The sequence below is a fragment of the Anabrus simplex genome, chromosome 3 (genome assembly GCF_040414725.1).
Source record: "Anabrus simplex isolate iqAnaSimp1 chromosome 3, ASM4041472v1, whole genome shotgun sequence".
Classification (NCBI taxonomy): Eukaryota; Metazoa; Arthropoda; class Insecta; order Orthoptera; family Tettigoniidae; genus Anabrus; species Anabrus simplex.
In genome coordinates, this window is record NC_090267.1 from 512,164,929 (window position 1) to 512,184,273 (window position 19,345).

The 19,345-nt window shown below is 37.3% G+C and overlaps 1 protein-coding gene across 1 annotated transcript in view; it reads left to right on the forward strand.

Annotated features, from left to right (window-relative positions):
- Naam (Nicotinamide amidase) overlaps window positions 1–19,345 on the forward strand; it is a 234,951-nt gene that overhangs the window by 165,413 nt on the left and 50,193 nt on the right. The window contains exon 6 of the mRNA XM_067143706.2: window positions 2,907–3,035. Within this exon, the coding sequence (XP_066999807.1) occupies window positions 2,907–3,035 (129 nt within the window). The remainder of the gene's footprint in view (window positions 1–2,906; window positions 3,036–19,345) is intronic.

The window sequence follows — 19,345 nt, forward strand, 5'->3', positions numbered from 1 at the left end:
CAATAATAGAGTTACCCAATTTGTTTCAATTGTAAAAGGACCAAGGTCCTTGCTATTTTAGGATACATTGTAAATGCAATGTTACCAGCACTTTTTCTAGCCTTTGTTCAATGTTCTTTGCAGGTCATTGCATTGTGTTTCCAGGTAGTTGCTTACAGTTCTCCCTAATTGCACCTGCCAAGGAGTTCAAAGTGTGCAGTTTTCTCTTTCATTTGCCCTTAAGGGGAGTATAAAAGGTGGCACTGGTTAAAAATATGCCAATTTTTATTAGTTTCATGGGAAATTATTATTTGGAGTTCCTCCTTTAATTTAATGTATGTTTAATTGATTTTGAATGACTGGTCATGAAATCTGGAGAAATGACTTGTGCAGGACCATATTTTTCAGTTAAGACTCTGGAACTATTTGTTCTAGAAGGCAAATTATCATGTTGATTTAACTAAACATCCTGCTGCATAAGTTGGCTACGTTGGTTTCTATGATATCACTTCCTATCTGGTGTTTATGCAGTAAGAAACATGGCAGCACCCACGTTTTGTAAGTGGCATTACACTTTCACGTGTCATTTCTGAGAAACTGTATTTTTTTGCAGATGTTTCCCATTTTGTTAGAAACTGCTCTGTAATGTTTACATCTCTTTATGTGGACCGGCATGTACCACGTATAGTTTGATCATAAATATGTTATTAATAAATAAATTTAAAAATTTAAGAACTTGATTAAAAAAATTTGTCTCTTGATTTTTAATAAAGGTAGAACCAAGCAAGTACAGTGGAACCTCAGTATCTTGAATCACCTCAGGAGCTACATTTTACTTCAAGTTATCAAAATTTTGAGATATGGAGAATACTGTTTTTGAGCATGTATAGCACACAATTGAATCATATGTATGTATGGGCTTATACTGAATACATTTTTAACAGTACTTAAAAATATACAAACAAACTCTATTTTATGGCTTCACTTTAATTATTCGTATAACACTTGTTATAGTAACTTTCTAGAAGACAGGATACAGTACATACAGTAGTGAATCAAGAAACATAACTCTGTTTACACCTTTGCAAAAAATCTGTTAGTCTCTTCTGTTTGTTACTGTTAATCTTTCCTCCCTTCACGTTGAAATTTCTCGTCAATACTATGCAGCCGAGGTTCGTAAATGGAGCTTGGCATCCGCTATTTCGGCGGTTACTTTCGAACATGACCAGTAATTAAAAACAGGGAGATTTGACTGATTTTCTGATCACTAGAAGTTTTAGTTTTTAGGTTCCTGTCATAATAGCTCCCAGCATCACTGTTAGCTGTTCCTCACAAACCACAAATGCTGTATTGCACAAGATGCGAGTTACAGAGTATGTTTTGCTTCAAGGGAGGAAATGTTTGCTTCGAGAAATGCAGAAATAAATACTTGTGAAAAATAGGACAAATGGCCGGGAAATTTAAGTTAGTTTGAGATACTGAAAATTTGAGATATCGAGGTTCAACTGTATGTTTATTGCAGCCAATGGCTATAGAAAAACTCCCATAAATAAATACGTTCATGTTACAATTTAGAAATTTACCGTTAGTAATAAAAAATTCACTGGCAATAAAATCTGGTCTTTATGGTAGTTGTTCAGTATTCTCCGAATGCCCAATGACTCTGCCCAGAATGTCATCAACCTACGACTGAGATATAGGCGCAGAACGGGGCATTGCCTCATCATGTGTGAATTGCTAGTTGTTCTCATCTTCCCAGGTTACCATCAAGGGAGGGATACAACTTTCTGTAGCTCGTTCCATGCTAAGAAAACAGTATTGCTCTTATGACAACAGGGTTGCCATATCGAACACACCTTTTCAACAGCAGTATTCAGTAATGAAGTTCAAGGCAAACTGGAAAATAATAGACAACAGATAATGTTTTATAGGCTCGGGGTGGGGGATGCAGTTAATTGCTTTTAATAAATTTGCCCAGGCAGCGCTGGGTACTACTGTGCCATCATATCGTCCCATGAAAAGAATGGTAACAATTGAATGTGCTTGTGAAAAAGTGATAAAAATGTGACCAAAATAAAATGTGCTTAAGAAACAAAAGCTCAATAACAAAACTAAGCACAGATAAAAATCATAGCTAATCTCTGTATCAGTTATAGTCATAATATATTGCTGCACACTACAGCATCAAAATCTTCAGAAACAACTGCTGCAGCACAGTACGAGAATATAACAACACACACCTATATAAATATGACTTCTCTTCAATAGTGATAAGCTACCGGCGATTCACAGCGTGTACCAGAGCAGCTCAGAAGGAAAATGATGCAAGGCAACAAAGCGACGGCTGTTACCGCAATTGTGCTTCCTCCCTCCGAATGTATTTATTAAATAGATAATGTTAAGCAGTTATTTTAATAACTCACAGGCAAAAACACGACTCATCCATTTTCTTTCTTTCATAATACAATATAAAGTACATTATAATATTCCTTAATGACGAGAAATTATAGGTATATAAGAGGGGGTGTGTTCACTCCTTGTAGATCCATAAGAGCGGTACAGTTTTCTTAACATCCTGTAGATATTCATATCATAGAGCATGTACAAAAGCAACTACCGCAAACGTTAGAAGAGCGTACCAAGGGTCACTACTGCAGTTTTTCAATCAAATTGTCTAGATTTTGTTCATGGACAACTCAGTAATAGCTGTAATGATGATTCACAAAACCACTCCCCCCACCAAAAAAACAACGATTTTCTCTTCAGTCCATTTAATAAGACCCATTCTGGCATCAAAGCTTGGTCAGAGTGTGATTTATATGACAATGTATTGTATAGTTTAAACCTGTGCAAACAGATACTGTAATTAATTTCTAAAGAATCAGATCTAAATAATAGTGCAGTAATTATTTTTCATTTTATGGTAGGTATCAGCTGAGAATGTTAAGGTGTATGACACCGTGATATTCGAAGGGCCTCCCAAAATGAAACAGAGACTGTGGCCTCGACACTGTGTACAAGAATCTTGGGGAGCAGAGTTGCACAAGGAATTAAAGGTATGAAATACTTTGTATTGGTTTATAAGTAGTTCATTTTCCTGTACGTTGGTATTGAAAGTACAGGTGCTCTTAAAGGCCTATCTATAAACTCTACACTACAAAATATAAACGAACAGCCTAGCATAAAGACACACAAACACCGCCAAGAGAACTGAGCACAATACAACACACAGCTGATAGCACGTGGTTACAGTAAACAACAGATCGACAACACCGCTAACCGGAACTGAAATTTAACGTGCTCTATCGAAGCGATCGGCTGCCTATGATTGGCAGTTTATTAATTCACTTACCCTCCTCCAAAAGGCAGTGCTCAAACGTCAAGTCGAAACTCATAAAAATGGAACTATAGTAACATTTGAGGAGTGAATCTATATGGGATATATGACATCTATCTATCTATCTATCTATCTATCTATCTATCTATCTATCTATCAATCAATCATATGCTCATATGCATTTTGTGCTGTCGCCGAGGTGGCAGATTTCCTATCAATAGTTTACCTAGCTTTTTCTTAAATATTTCCAGCAAACTTGGAAATTTATCGAACATTTCCCTTGATAATTTATTCCAATCCCTTACTCCTCGTGCTATAAATGAATATTTGCCCCAATCTGTCCTCTTGAATTCCAATTTTATCTTCATATTATGATCTCTCCTACTTTTAAAGGCTCCACAGAAGCTTATTCTTCTACTTATGTCACTCCACACCAACTCACCACTGACAGCTCGAAACATACCATATAATGCCAATATAGTTGGTCCATTTGCTCATTCAGAACAAATATTTCAGGTTCCCTATAGGAATCAACATCTATATCACATACCACTTATTGATGGTTATGAATTTCATGTTTTTGGTCCGTATTGAACTGAGAATAATATATAAGTAATAATAATAATAACGTAAATGTTTCCACCTTTTCAATACAATATATTGGAAACATTTACGTTATTATTATTATTATTATTACTTATATATTAACATACCACTTAGTCGAGCATCTCATCTCCTTACTCCCAAGTCTTCCCAGCCCAAAGTTTGCAACATTTTCCTTTGTTGGAAATCGTCCAGAACAAATCTTGTTGCTTTCCTTTGAATTTTTTTTCTAGTTCTTGTATCAAGTAGTCTTTGTGAGGGTCCCATACACTGGAGCCATACTCTAACTGTGGTCTTATCAGAGACTTATATGCCCTCTCCTTACTACAACCTCTAAATACTCTCATAACCATGTAACCTATCTTAAGTACATCGTTAAGAGCCTGAACAGGCTACGGTCTGGGGTCGGTCGATCTAAGAACAATATGAAGAAGTGGGGTCTATCTGAAGAGTCAACCCTCTGTGTCTGCGGAGAAGAACAAACTATGGCGCACCTCCTTAATTGCAACTCCTGCCCTTTCGTTTGCACCATGCAAGATTTACTGAAGGCCACACCAAATGGTCAAGATCTTGCCAAATTCTGGTCCGATATGATATAATTGTTACTTTGAATGTACCTCTAGTATGTTTTTTACCAGTTAGGCCTATTTAATTACATTGGAACCTCGGATTGCGAGTAACTTGGTCTACGAGTGTTTTGCAAGACGAGCAAATATTTTAAATAAATTGTGACTTGATAAGCGAGTGAGGTTTTGCACTACGAGCGTCATGTGTACATACGTTTCCTCCTTCCCTGTGCCTTTGTTTTCCCCTCCCCCTGCCACTCTCATTCCTGGGAAAGTGTGTGTAATCATTTCCCGCGCTGGACTTCAGTTGGCGTGCCTCGCTCGCATAGTCAACACCGTATGAGTGTACATGTTTTGTTTCTGTCATCTGTGATATAACTGTTCTGCAACGATGGTCCCTGTGAACGAAAAGAAGGCTAAAAAGGAATTCGGTCGGAAGAAGGAGATGATTACAGTGGATGAATCTGTTCAATGACAATGCATTGTCACATTTTCATGAAATCCTCAAAAAGAGGCAAAAGCAACAGTCATTGGACAGGTTCCTCGTCAAAGTTGCACGAAAAGAAAATACTTCCAATGGGCCAACCGATAGCAGTGATTCCATTAATGAAATTCGTGCTACACAGTAACACTTCTCATGTCATCTCTCGTCTCCCTCACATCAACAATGATTCTGTTGTAAGGTAAAGTGCAGTTTAATTGTTTTACGTTATATTTTGTTTTAGAAATGTTATGCGAATAAATGTTTTTGTGTTGTGGACGAATCATCCGAGTTTCAATAGTTTCTTATGGGAAAATTTGCTTTGATATACGAGCGATTTGGATTACGAGCATGTTGCCAGAACGAATTATGCTCACAGTCCAAGGTTCCACTGTATCTTTCATTCTTAACTAATAATTTATATGATGTATTGCTTCTGATATGACTAAATAAATAAATAAATAAATAAATAAATAGATAAATAAATAAAAGTACATCGTTAATATGATTATCCCAATGAAGATCCATCCCTTATATTAACATCTAGATACTTACATTGTTCCCCATGTCCGGCTCCATGGCTAAATGGTTAGCATGCTGGCCTTTGGTCACAGGGGTCCCGGGTTCAATTCCCGGCAGAGTCGGGAATTTTAACCTCAATTGGTTAATTTCGCTGGCACGGGGGCCGGGTGTATGTGTTGTCTTCATCATCCTCATCACGATGCGCAGGTCGCTTACGGGAGTCAAATCAAAAGACCTGCCTCTGGCGAGCCAAACTAGTCCTCGGACACTCCCGGCACTAAAAGCCATACGCCATTTCATTTTTTCATTGTTCCCATGAGGTACTGTTACCCATCAACACAATAATTGAAACTGAGAGGTTTTTTCCTCTTGGTGAAACTTACAACATGCTACTTGTGCACATCAATATTTACTTGGTTCCTTTTTCTGTTGAGATTTACCAAATTAGTTCTATTTAAAACAAAGAAATATGTAGTCTTGCAGCTCTGAAAATTATAAATTCCTGATTTTGATTTCCCTGCTCGGCATGTGATATGATGTCCGACTCATTGACTGAATGGTCAGCGTACTGGCCTTCGGTTCAGAGGGTCCCGGGTTCGTTTCCCGGGGATTTTAACCTTCATTGGTTAATTCCAGTGGCTTGGGGGCTGGGTGTTTGTGCTGTCCCCAACATCCCTGCAACTCGCACACCACACATAACACTGTCCTCCACCACAATAACACGCAGTTACGTACACATGGCAGGTGCCGCCCACTCTGATCGGAGGGTCTGCCTTACAAGGGCTGCACTCGGCTAGACATAGCCTCTATGTACAAAAGCAACAGCATAGAGATTTGAATGGGACTCCCAACAAGTCAGAACCCTATATCTTAACATTAGTATTATATTAGAATAAGGCATTCTTGTTTAATTAGTGTTTAGTAATGTTTTTATTATGTACAATCGCTATTAAGCAGGTTCACCAACAGCTGATGATGACCTATTTACGGGTCAAAACTGGTACTGTCTTAACGTAAATAATACTAAACATTTTGTAAAATAAAGTATTGATTAGGTGGAAAACTCACCCTTCATACTTGTGTGTAGAAATAGCCACACGAAAATATATATGGTATATGATAGCAACTTAGGACAATGGTTCTTTCACTTTATTCTGTACTTTTCAATTCCCTGTTCTTTCAAACACTCGATTAGTCTTAAATATTTTATTGAACAACACTCGTAATTAACCACTCAGTGACACAGAACATTTGAGTGTCGTATTATCCAGCGGATGGAAGTGATTCAGTTGTGAGTACTAAGAAAATGTAGTGATCTCTTTAAAAACACTTCAGCTCAGATTATTTTCAAGCATTTGCAGTAAAGGCACAAAAGAATTCATTGACTTTATAGTCTGCTAACGGAGAAGAGACTTGCCATACATTATATGAAATGAAAGTGACATTCATGTATTTGCATGGGTTGTTTGACTATACATTGGAAATTAGGGTAATCATTGCCTCAGAAACTTTGAACATATGAATTGGAAAGAGTGGTTCAGACATTAATTTAGGTGGTGTGGTGGTGGTGATTATTGTTTTGAGTACAACTGAGCAATCATTCTCTATTAACATTAATCATAGGGAAAAAATGGAAGGAATCCAGCACTTCGAAAAATGAAGGTACAAAGGTCGATCAAATATAAATGTGATTGATGTTCCTGAACATCAGAAGTTGGCAGGACTGGCCCTGAGCTTCTGCTATGCTTAGGCGTGACAGTTAGGAGTGGGGAGAATGTGCTGTTAGATAATTCCCGCCGTTTCGTCAGTAACGCTCACGATGTCGGAGCAACAGGTGCACTCCTTCACTGCATAACGCATAATTATAAAATTTCTTGCTCGTGAAGGAGTTACAGCGGCGGAAATTTGCCAGAGATTGACTGCACATTTCGGTGATCAAACATTGTCAAGGACGTGTGTGTGTAAGGAGTGGCGGAGGAAACGGGAGGCAGCACCAGTGAAACCTAAGACTCGACTGTCAGCTGGCAAGATTCTTGCAACCATTTTTTTTCAATCGACGAGGCATTTTGCTGATTGATTTTTTGCATGAGCGATGCACAATCAGTGCTGCTTACTACTGCGAGCTGTTGAACAAGGCGGTGTTTGCATATCGCCGCAAAAGATGAGACCAACCGATTCGACAGTGCCCATACTGCAGCTCTAACTGTCTCCATGCTACAGAAAATGCACTGGACGACCCTTGATCATCCTCCTTACAGCCCGACTTTAGCTGTGAGATTTCCATCTGTTTGGACCACTTAGAGAAGCTCTAGGAGGGCAACGATTTGAAGATGACGACAGTGTGGAAGACTTGGTGCACAACTGGATGGTAACATGACCCGGTTCTTTTATACGACGAAGGCATCAAAAAGCTGCCCATACGCTGGGACAAATGCATTTCCAAAGTAGGAAACTATGTGGAAAATAAATTGTAATTGCCTTGTGTTTTTCATTAAATTAATTTAAATAAAAAATAAAATCCCGTTTATATTTGATCCCTCCTTGTATTTGCTAAAGAAAGACAAGGGCCATATTGATTTTGATATTCACAAATATGAAGTTTTTGAAGCTTCCACTTAATCAATACTTTATTTATATGTTATTATTTTACAGCACCGGTTTCGACCTTGTGAAGTTCATCTTCAGCTGACCAACATAACATGTAATTAAAACATCACTGTGAGGATGTCACATAGTATGGGTAAAACATATCAATTTGCGAATGTTCTTTGTACTAGCTTAAGCAATCGTCTACGTTAAATGATATGGGAATTAAAACAACTTACTATTATGTGCATGAATGATGTGTGTTGAATATACTATGTTCTTAAATTATAAACGTCCACTGTTCCACATTAAAACTTATAGCTATATGAATAAAACATTTAGAAGCATAATTAAATTCATGCGGCATATTGTACGAGGACGGTTTGAAAAGTTCTCGGAATCACCACTAGATGTCAGTGCTAGAGCAACGAGGTTCCCACGGAATAATCACACATCCTTTGTGAGTGAACACGTGGCGCGTCAGTGCTCTAGCTGCAGGAGTTGGTATTGACGACTCTTTGTTGTTGTTCCCGCATAGTGATTTGTGACAATGGAAAAAACTGAGATTTGAGCAGTGATTAAATACTTTGTAAAAAAAAGGTATGAAAGCAAAGGAAATTCATGCCGACTTTCAGAACACACTGGGGGACTCTGCTCCTCCATTTTCAACTGTTGCCAAGTGGACCAGCGAGTTTAAATTCGGTCGGGAGAACTTGGATGATGATCCACGTAGTGGATGGCCAAAAAGTGTTACGACCCCAGAATTTATCTCAAAAGTGCATAAAATGGTCATGGAGGATCATTGACTGAAAGTGCAGGAGATTGCTGAAGCTGTAGGAATGTCTTCTGAATGGGTATATTATAGTTTAACCAAAGAATTGGGTATGAAAAATTTATCCGCAAGATGGGTGCTGCGGCTCTTAACATTGGACAATAAACGCACCAGATTGGAAATGTCCGAACAAAGTCTGGTCCGTTTTCAGTGCAACCAACAAGATTTTTTGCGCCGGTTTGTGACTACAGATGAAACTTGGGTCCACTGCTATACCCCAGAGACAAAACAGCTGTCAAAGCAGTAGAAATATGCTGATTCACCACCACCAAAGAAAGCAAAGGCAGTGCGTTCGGCCGGAAATGTCATGGCCTCAGTTTTCTGGGATGCAAAAGGCATTCTGCTGATAGATTATCTTCCTACTGGCCAAACAATTACGGGGCAATACTATGCAAACCTCCTAGACCAACTACAGGAAAAGATATTCGAAACAAGGCCTGTTTTGGCAAGGAAAAATGTCATCTTTCATCAGGACAGTGCTCCGCCGCACACAAGTGTTATTGCCATGGCAAAACTTCATGAACTGGGGTACGAATTGTTGCCACATCCATCTTATTCACCTGATTTGGCACCATCAGACTTTCATCTATTCCCCAAGCTGAAAATTTTCCTTGGTGGAAGGAGATTTTCTACAAGGGAAGAACTGACAGCCGAATTGGAGAGGTATTTTGCAGGCCTGGAGGAATCTCATTTTCGAGATGGGATCAAGGCATTGGAACATCGCTGGATCAAATGCATTAGTCTACAGGGAGACTATGTTGAAAAATAAAAACAGTTCCACTGAGGTAAGATACTTAATTCTAGTACATTCCGAGAACTTTTCGTGTTCGTCTACTGATGGTATAATGGTATAAGTTTCTTGAAGTGATGTGAACACTGATGTTGAAATCAAGTTTGTTGTCCGGTATTAGATGTAGAACTTCGTCGATCTATATGCAGTGCTTGCAGTTCATGTTAAAAATAGTTTTTGCCATAAAATTTAATAGGATGTTTAAAATTATAGATAGATCACTATTCTTACAATGTGCTTCCCTTGATCTTTATATGATTTTTCCAAATGTCATTAATAGGGCCCGGATTAAATAAAAATTCAGATGCATATTTTGAATGTTAGTGGTTATACAGACATATTTTTCTCTTATGTGTGATCGATTATCTAAGATTTCTGAACGAAATGAAAAATCTAATGAACTCTGTATGTTGTACATCCCTTGGCAACATGACTAGCCTTCCCTGATCAAGGAAAAAGCTTTCAGTGTTGCAATACAAGCAGGTAGATGGATAATGATGCTTTTCACAATATCTGTTGCCTTCTTTCTGACATTCCTCTTTCCTTCTCCTTAAAGTAGCATCCCGAGGTTTGCTTGAACAAGTGCGTTCATCTGTTAACTTGCTCTTCGTCTACTGCAGTGTTTCAATAGATTAAACTGTAAAAATACCTAAAGATTTTGCCAGAAGTATGTTCCGAGCAGTCAGTGCCAGTGTTCAAGCATTACCCACTTACGTCTGTCAACATAGAACGATTATTTGCAGCTTATAAATTAATTCTGGCCGACAACAGAAAATTATTGACTCCTGAAAACATTGAAAAACTGCTGAAACCTACTGACATGCATCATTTTGCAAGGAATTAAACATGTTTATCAATTTAACACTGAGTTAAAATTAAATAATGTGTCTGGTAAGTGTATTTTGTTTTATTTTTAGTGCATATTTTCGTGCATATTTTCATGCATATTTTTGGAGTTTTTAGTGCATATGAATCCAGGCCCTAGTCATTACGGGTTGCTTGACTTTAACATATCTTATGTTATATGATTAGTGTGAAAGCTCCTCTCTTCACTTTGTGTTGTTGGATGTATTTGTATATGTAAAAATAGAGAATGAAGTGTACGAAATTTTGTGCCTGCCAAGTTGGAATGTCTGTTTAACGTGGGAAATAGGTGTGTGTGTACTTACTGTCGTTGTTGTGTACTCTTGGTGTCTGTTATTCAGGAACACGTTGTGCACTGTTCCGTGTGTGTCTGAAGCTGCTGCTTGTGGTTGCGGAGGGGAAGGTTGGAAGGGTAGGAGGAGCGGCTGTTCAGGGAGTAGGAGTGGAGCGGGGCGTATCTTCTGGCGGTTCTTTAATGTGTGTTGGGTCTTGTTTTTTGATTCTTTTTAGGTGTTTTTAGGCAAGGGATAACTGTATTGAAAAGAATATTAATTCTGTCTGTAATTTCATTTAAATTGAAGTTTGGATTGGTGTATTGATCTAGACTGATATAAAATTCTTCTGTTACGTTGAGTAAGGGGCTCTTGGGGTTGATACTTAGGATTTGCATGTCGTTTTCAATGTGTGTAAATTTATGATTGTAGTCTTCAATGTGCTGGCCTATGGCTGAGAAATGATTATGCTTTATTGCATTAATATGTTCATTGTAACACATTTGAAAGTTCCTTCCAGTGCGCCCGATGTAACCGGCTTCACAGCTATTACACTTTCTAAGATACACTACTGAATGGTTGGATTTATTATTGTTTTTGATGGACTTGGTGTTGTGTAAAATATTGGCGTTATTACATATAGTTCTATAGGCTATTTTTAAATTTTGTTTTTTGAAAATGTTGGTTATAGGATATATGTGGGTGTTATTAAAAGTGAAAAGTATGTAATCATGGTTTTGTTGGTTCTGATTAGTTTTGATTTGGGTTCATTTTTATGGATGATTTTATTAATCATTTCTTTTTTGTATCCATTTTGCCTGGCTATTTCGTGAATCAGATTCAGTTCTTTGTTTAGTTCTTCTTGTGTTAGTGGTATATTAAACGCTCTATATATCATACTGTGGCATGCTGCTTTCATGTGTGCATTAGGGTGGATGCAGTCTATTTTTATTGTGTTGGACGTAGGTGTGGTCTTTCTATATATTTTATATGTTAGATGACTTTCGTGCCTAGTTATAGTATATCTAGGTAATTTATAGTATGGTGGTTTTTTGTTACCATGGTGAATTTTATGTGTGGACCTATTTCATTTAATTGTTCTAGTATTTTGGTTTCATTGGTAAATCTATTGTCTATTATGACAAAGATGTCATCTACAAATCTACACCAGAAGAAAAATTTAGCTTTGTTGGTAATCTTTGAGTACAGTAGTTCTTGCAAATTTCAAACTTGCAATTTTCATTTCTGTTTGTATTCAGTAGTGACATACGGTACCGGTATTGTAATTAGGATGTGTCTGAACGAAGTTTAAAATTATTGTAGTGTACTGTTCAGTAGTATACGAGTAATATCTTATTAGAATTTAGCGTGCTTATTTTATTATTGTAAAACATTTCTGTAATATAGTAGTGGTATCCATCAAAATTAAAATTAAACTCACTCCCCAGAGGAGACAACAAAAGCAAGCCCTTAAAACTAAAAGAAAAATAGATCCTACCCAGCTAATCAACAACAAAAATTACCAGAAAGCAACTGAAAAAATAAAAATCACAGATAAATTTGAAGACTTAGTACACAACCTTAAACAAATTGCAGAAGAGCTGGCTCCAATTAAACCACGTAAAAAACACCAATGGTGGAACAGTGAATGTGATGTGATGAAACAGTGGAGAAGAGACATCAGGCATGGCTATTACATCAGTCCCAAAAAACAGAAATATCCTATCAAAAGCTAGTAAAACAGAGAAAAGAAACTACCCAAGTCTTAAGAAGAATAAAAAGACAACATCATAAGGACACCCTACAGTTAATTGAAGAACAATTCAATAAAACTCAATTAAGGGGCTACTACAAAACCTTCAGAAAACAGCTCCAAAAATATGAACCCCCGACCCTACTGATGAAGGATGAAAATGGTAAGCTGGCTCATAACAATAAAAACAGTGCAGAAATTCTGGCTAAATATTTCAACAAGCTTCTAAATTGTGAGGAACCTACAGAACTCCTTCATTTGGACACCAACACCCTGATAAAAACACCACCATAAAACATCAATCCCCCCACAATAAAGGAAGTCTACCAATCACTGAATAAATTAAAAAACTAGAAAGAGCCAGGAGATCAGACCTTTGCGTAAATCTGGAAATATGCAGGAACATCAGCAAAAGCTGCCCTCCATCAACAACTTGTCTCTATCTGGATTAAAGAAGAACTGCCAGAACACTGGACAACAGCCCTCATTTATCCACTGCACAAAAAAGGAGACAAAACCGACCCTAATAACTACAGGGGAATCTCGCTCCTAGACATAACATACAAAATATTTTCAATAATCACCCTTAATAGGATAAGTTTACAACTTGAGAAAGAACTAGGAGAATATCAAGACCCTGGAGGAGCTATCCTGATCAGATCATGAGTCTGTGGACTATAACAGGAGAAGAAACAGAGATATGGTGATAACATTTGTAGATTTCAAGAAAGCTTATGATTGCATCCGTAGGGCTTTAGAACAACAGCAGTTTTTATCCTGTTTGGGTGTTGTAGGATAAGAATAGAGTACGACTAAGTAGTATTGTAGTGTAGTTGTATATTAATTACCTTATTGTTGTGTGATCTTTGAGTACTATCCCAGACAATATATCCCTCCATTCATTGTTTTTGCACATAAGTTATTTTATTTTTTCTTTTCTTTTAATTTTTTCTGTAAAGAATGGCTAAAGAGTGCAAGTGTAGGAACTGTGGGTGTGGCAAGGCATTGAGTACGACTCTAAAGCTCTCAACAAAAGTTAACATCTCAGCGGTTGAAAAAGGGAATTTCATCACACACTTGGCTAACCACCGATTGACAACAATGCTCCCTTTCGACTAGTACACTCACCTCAGCACGTTCAACAACAAAGAGCCACACCTATCACAAACTCTTCCCACAAATACTACATTAAAGAAGATGGCCTAATGACGTCTACAGAAACTTCAATATAGCCCACGGCACCAGCATTCCAACTAATATTATCTTAAAAAGAACCAGGCCATATGGAAATTCTTCAAATTTATAAGCATATAAATGAAAATCAATACGTACTAACTTCAAGAACCAACGACCATTACCAATGCTCAACTTTCCTCAAGTTTTTAACACGTCATTTGACAATCATATAGAATGTACTTTCTGATTTTTATCTTTATTGTCAAAAGACAAAGTCACCTCCATACAGGCCATGCAGGCCCTTGGAGGGGTGGAAGGTAAAGGCTTCCACCATTGTTAACCGCGGCACTTGATGGGGTGGAGTGGTTAGCTCTACGCCCGGCCGCCTTTGCCCCCAGGAATTAACCTGGTACTCATTTTTGGTGTGGGCTGAGTGAACCTCAGGGCCATATGCACCTCTGGAAGTGGAAATCTTGTTTCTTAAATTTTACGACTTCCTGACGGGGATTCGAACCCACGTCCTTCCGGGAGAACCGAGCACGCCTTTACCGCCTCGGCCAGGCAGCCCCTTTTATCTTTATTGTGACATCTTTTAATATCACGAACCAACCACCTATGTTGTATATTTTTAGACTCAAACATTGCACAAATATTGTTAATAGTATACCACATTTTATATTGTAATAGTTGTTTAACACTCTCCAATCCATTTTACAAGACATAGTTTTTAACAGTATTCATAAGTCATTCCCAATCAGGTACCTGATCTATTCCTAAGGTAAAATATGGTTGATGACGCCTACTATTGATAGGCGAAACATGTACCATTGAATGTATTAATTTTGTATTAACATTTTGATAAGGACAAAGTCCTAACTTCTAAGATTGTAATGTATTGAATAGGTGGGAGAATAATAAAAACATACTAGTGCTATTTATACAAATGGTTTCAATACGGCCCCAAAAATCAATTTTATCACATGTAAGATCTGAATTTACCAGATGTCAATTGGGAAGGAAATGGAAACGATGGGAAGCATGACCAACAAATGGCAAATAAGTTAATATAGGAAGGACAGCTGATTCAGAAAGTGATCGAACCAACTAGAGGGAAAAATATCCTGGATGTGGTGCTGGTAAAACCAGATGAGCTCTATCGAGAAACTGAAGTACTAGATGGTATTAGTGATCATGAAGCTGTTTTTGTCGTAATTAAAAATAAATATGATAGAAAGGAAGGTCATAAAAGTAGCACTATTAGGCAGTACCATATGGCTGATAAAGCAGGCATGAGGCAGTTTCTAATAAGTAACTATGACCTGTGGAAAACAGTAAATAAAAATGTAAACAGACTCTAGGATGGGTTTAAAGCAATTGTTGAGGAATGTGAAAACAGGTTTGTACCTTTAAAGGTGGTAAGGAATGGTAAAGACCCACCTTATTGTAATAGAGAAATAAAGAGACTAAGGAAGTGCAAATTGGAAAGAAATAAGAGTTAGAAATGGCTGTGGAAGTAAGGAGAAATTGAAGGAACTTACTAGGAAATTGAATCTAGCAAAGAAGGCAGCTAAGGATTACATGTTGGCAGTCATACAAATTTTAGTGAAAAATGGAAGGGTATCTATAGGTGTTTTAAGGCAGAAACAGGTTCCAAGAAGGACATTCCAGGAATAATTAATGAACAAGGGGAGTGTGTATGTGAGGATCTTCAAAAGGCAGAAGTATTCAGTCAGCAGTATGTAAAGATTGTTGATTACAAGGATAATGTCCAGATAGAGGAGGAGACTAATGCTAAAGAAGTATTAAAATTTACATATGATAACAATGACATTTACAATAAGATACAAAAGTTGAAAACTAGAAAAGCAGCTGGAATTGATAAGATTTTTTTTTCTTTTTTTTTCTTTTTTTTTTTTTTTGTTAGTTGCTTTACGTCGCACCGACACAGATACGTCTTATGGCAACGATGCGACAGGAAAGGGCTAGGAGTGGGAAGGAAGTGGTCGTGGCCTTAATTAAGGTACAGCCCCAGCATTTGCCTGGTGTGAAAATGGGAAACCATGGAAATTCATTTCCAGGGCTTCCGACAGTGGGGTTCAAACCTACTATCTCCTGAATACTGGATACTGGCCGCACTTAAGCGACTGCAGCTATCAAGCTCGGTGATAAGATTTCTGGGGATATACTAAAGACAATGGGTTGGGATATAGTACCATATCTGAAGTACTTATTTGATTATTGTTTGGTTGAAGGAACTTTACCAAATGAAAGGAGAGTTGCTATAGTAACCCTGTGTATAAAGGAAAGGGTGACAGACATAAAGCTGATAATTACAGGCCAGTAAGTTTGACATGCATTGCATGTAAGCTTTGGGAAGGCATTCTTTCTGATTATATTAGACATGTTTGCAAAATCAATAACTGGTTTGATAGAAGGCAGTTCGGTTTTAGGAAAGGTTATTCCACTGAAGCTCAACATGTAGAATTCCAGCAAGATATAGCAGATATCTTAGATTTAGGAGGTCAAATGGACTGTGTCGCGATTGACCTATGTAAGGCATTTGATAGGGTAGATCATGGGAGACTACCGGCAAAAATGAGTACAATTGGACTACACACAGGAGTGATTGAATGGAAAAAATAAATCTCAGAGAATTAGAGTAGGTGAAGCTTTATTTGGTCCTGTAATAATTAAGAGGGGAATTCCTCAAGACAGTATTATTGGATCTTTATATTTTCTTATACATATAAATGATATGAGTAAACAAGTGGAATCAGAGGTACGGCCTTTTGCGGATGATGTTATTCTGTATAGAGTAATAAATAAGTTACAAGATTGTGAGCAACTGCAAAGTGACCTCGATAATGTTGTGAGATAGACGGTAAGCAATGGTATGATGATAAACGGGGTTAAAAGTCAGGTTGTGAGTTTCACAAATAGGAAAAGTCCTCTCAGTTTTAATTACTGCGTTGATGGGGTGAAAGTTCCTTTTGGGGAACATTGTAAGTATCTAGGTGTTAATATAAGGAAAGATCTTCATTGAGGTAATCACATAAATGGGATTGTAAATAAAGGGTACAGATCTCTGCACATGGTTATGAGGGTTTTTAGGGGTTGTAGTAAGGATGTAAAGGAGAGGGCTTATAAGTCTCTGGTAAGACCCCAACTAGAATATGGTTCCAGTGTATGGGACCCTCACCAGGATTACCTGATTCAAGAACTGGAAAAAATCCAAAGAAAAGCAGCTCGATTTGTTCTGAGTGATTTCCGACAAAAGAGTAGCTTTACATAAATGTTGCGAAGTTTGGGGTGGGAAGTATTGGGAGAAAGAAAACAAGCTTCTCGACTAAGTGGTATGTTTTGAGTTGTCAAAAGAGAGGTGGCGTGGAATGACATTAGTAGACAAATAATTGAGAGTGGCGTCTTTAAAAGTAGGAAAGATCACAATATGAAGATAAAGTTGGAATTCAAGAGGACAAATTGGGGCAAATATTCATTTATAGGAAGGGTAGTTAGGGATTGGAATAACTTACCAAGGGAGATGTTCAATAAATTTCCATTTTCTTTGAAATCGTTTAAGAAAAGGCTAGGAAAACAACAGATAGGGAATCTGCCACCTGGGCGACTGCCCTAAATGCAGATCAGTATTGATTGATGTTGTCTATTTTGTATTCTAAGTAATCTATGTAAATTTCATCTAGTATGCCTGATGTTGGGGATCCCATTGGTAAGCCTTGTTGTTGATAGATGGTGTCATGAAATTTGAAGTAATTGTTTGATAGCGAAGTGTAGTAATTTTATAAACTCTCCTATTTCAAGGGTACTGAGTTTACTGTGGTTTTCTAGATTGGATTCTATTATTTCTATGGTTTTATGTGTGGGTATATTAGGGTACATGTTTATTATATCATATGATGCTAAGCTGTGGTGTTGATTGAGTTTTAATTCTTTTGTAATATTGCAGAAGTCTATTGAATTTTGTACTGTTTTTTTTTTTTTGGCTGAAAATACATAGTGTTTTTTAAGAAATGTTTGAATGAAATGTGATAGTTTGATAGATAAAATTTTTAAATTCAGGTTAACTTCATGCAGACCGCAATGAATTGCGAATTTATACCAGCCACAAATTAAGAATGTGTCAATTTTAACCATATCTTCATGTGCCGTCCTGACAATGTCCAACAGCATTTCAGCATGATTTTAACAAGCACTATGGGAGTATTTTATTTTATTTACATTGGTCATTGTGGAAACACCATCTAGCAGTTCTGCATCTGCTGATGGTTATTTACAGTGGCGTCCAGTGGCTTGCATACTGCTAACATCACTCAAGTAGATTTGGTGATTGATGATCTGACTACAAAATCAACATTTACCAGTTCCTGTTTTGCAATTGAAATTGTAATGATTAGCAGTGATCGAACTAACAGTTCTATGAATATTAATACAAGAAAGAGTCTGGATGATGTTAAGAATTTAGAGCCTAATTTATTTTTCAGATTTTACACATAGTTCATCCCAGATTTTAATGTTAATTGTGTGTTTGTACATTAGTTTTATGTCAAGTGTGCGTTTGTAGATTTGTTTAGTTATTAGATGTATTACATTAAGCCTGAAGATGGCCAGCCAAGGCCGAAACTAGTCCCTAGTTTAGTAATGTAATTCAATAATATTGGATATTATAGTATTGAAAAAGGTGGACCATTATAACATTAATTTAATAATTATTATTGGAAATTTATTGAACATTTCCCTTGATAAATTATTCGACTCCTTTACTCTTCATCCTCTAAATGAATATTTGTTCCAATTTGTCCTCTCAAATTCCAGCTTTATCTTTTCCTACTTCGAAAAGCTCCACTTGAGCTTATTTATTTACTGATTTCAATCCTTGTCATCTCTCCACTGACAGCTCAGAATGTGATCAGTAGCCTGTTTACCTTAGTCCTACACGTGCTACACCTTCCTACATCAGTTTCGGTGATGTGAAGAGAATGAACGACAAGCACGGAAGCTGATGATGATTCAACATGTGCTTTTTAATTTGTAAACACCATGTATCATATGAGTTTGATTTTTATCTATGTTTTGTAACTATATCTTCTCTCTTCTTTTTTCTTCATCATTTCCCTTTTCCAGATTCTCTCTGGGTAGGGTAGTGTACCAAAGCCCTCCTCCACCTTACTTCATCTTTCCACCACTCCTCTTCTGGTACTTTGTTGCTATAGACTCCTCTATTTGCAATACAGTCCACAACAGAGCTCCTCCATCTCATTCTAGGCCTCTTTGCAGTCTCTGTATCCATGAATGTTCTCTTCGGTATTCTCTCTCCTGGCATTCTCATCATGTGTCCAAACCATTTCAGCTTTGCTATATCAATCTCTTCTTGAAGTTTACACACTATCTATTCTATTCTATCTTGTCTTGTCTTTCCCTTTATGCTCCTCAAGAACCTCATCTCAGCTGCTTGTATCTTACTTTGGTTCCCCTTAGTCAACGTCCAGGCTGCTGAAGCATACCGTAAAACGGGGTAACTTCGGCCACTTTCTAGTATATTTTTTAAATTAAAATGTGAAATATTCCC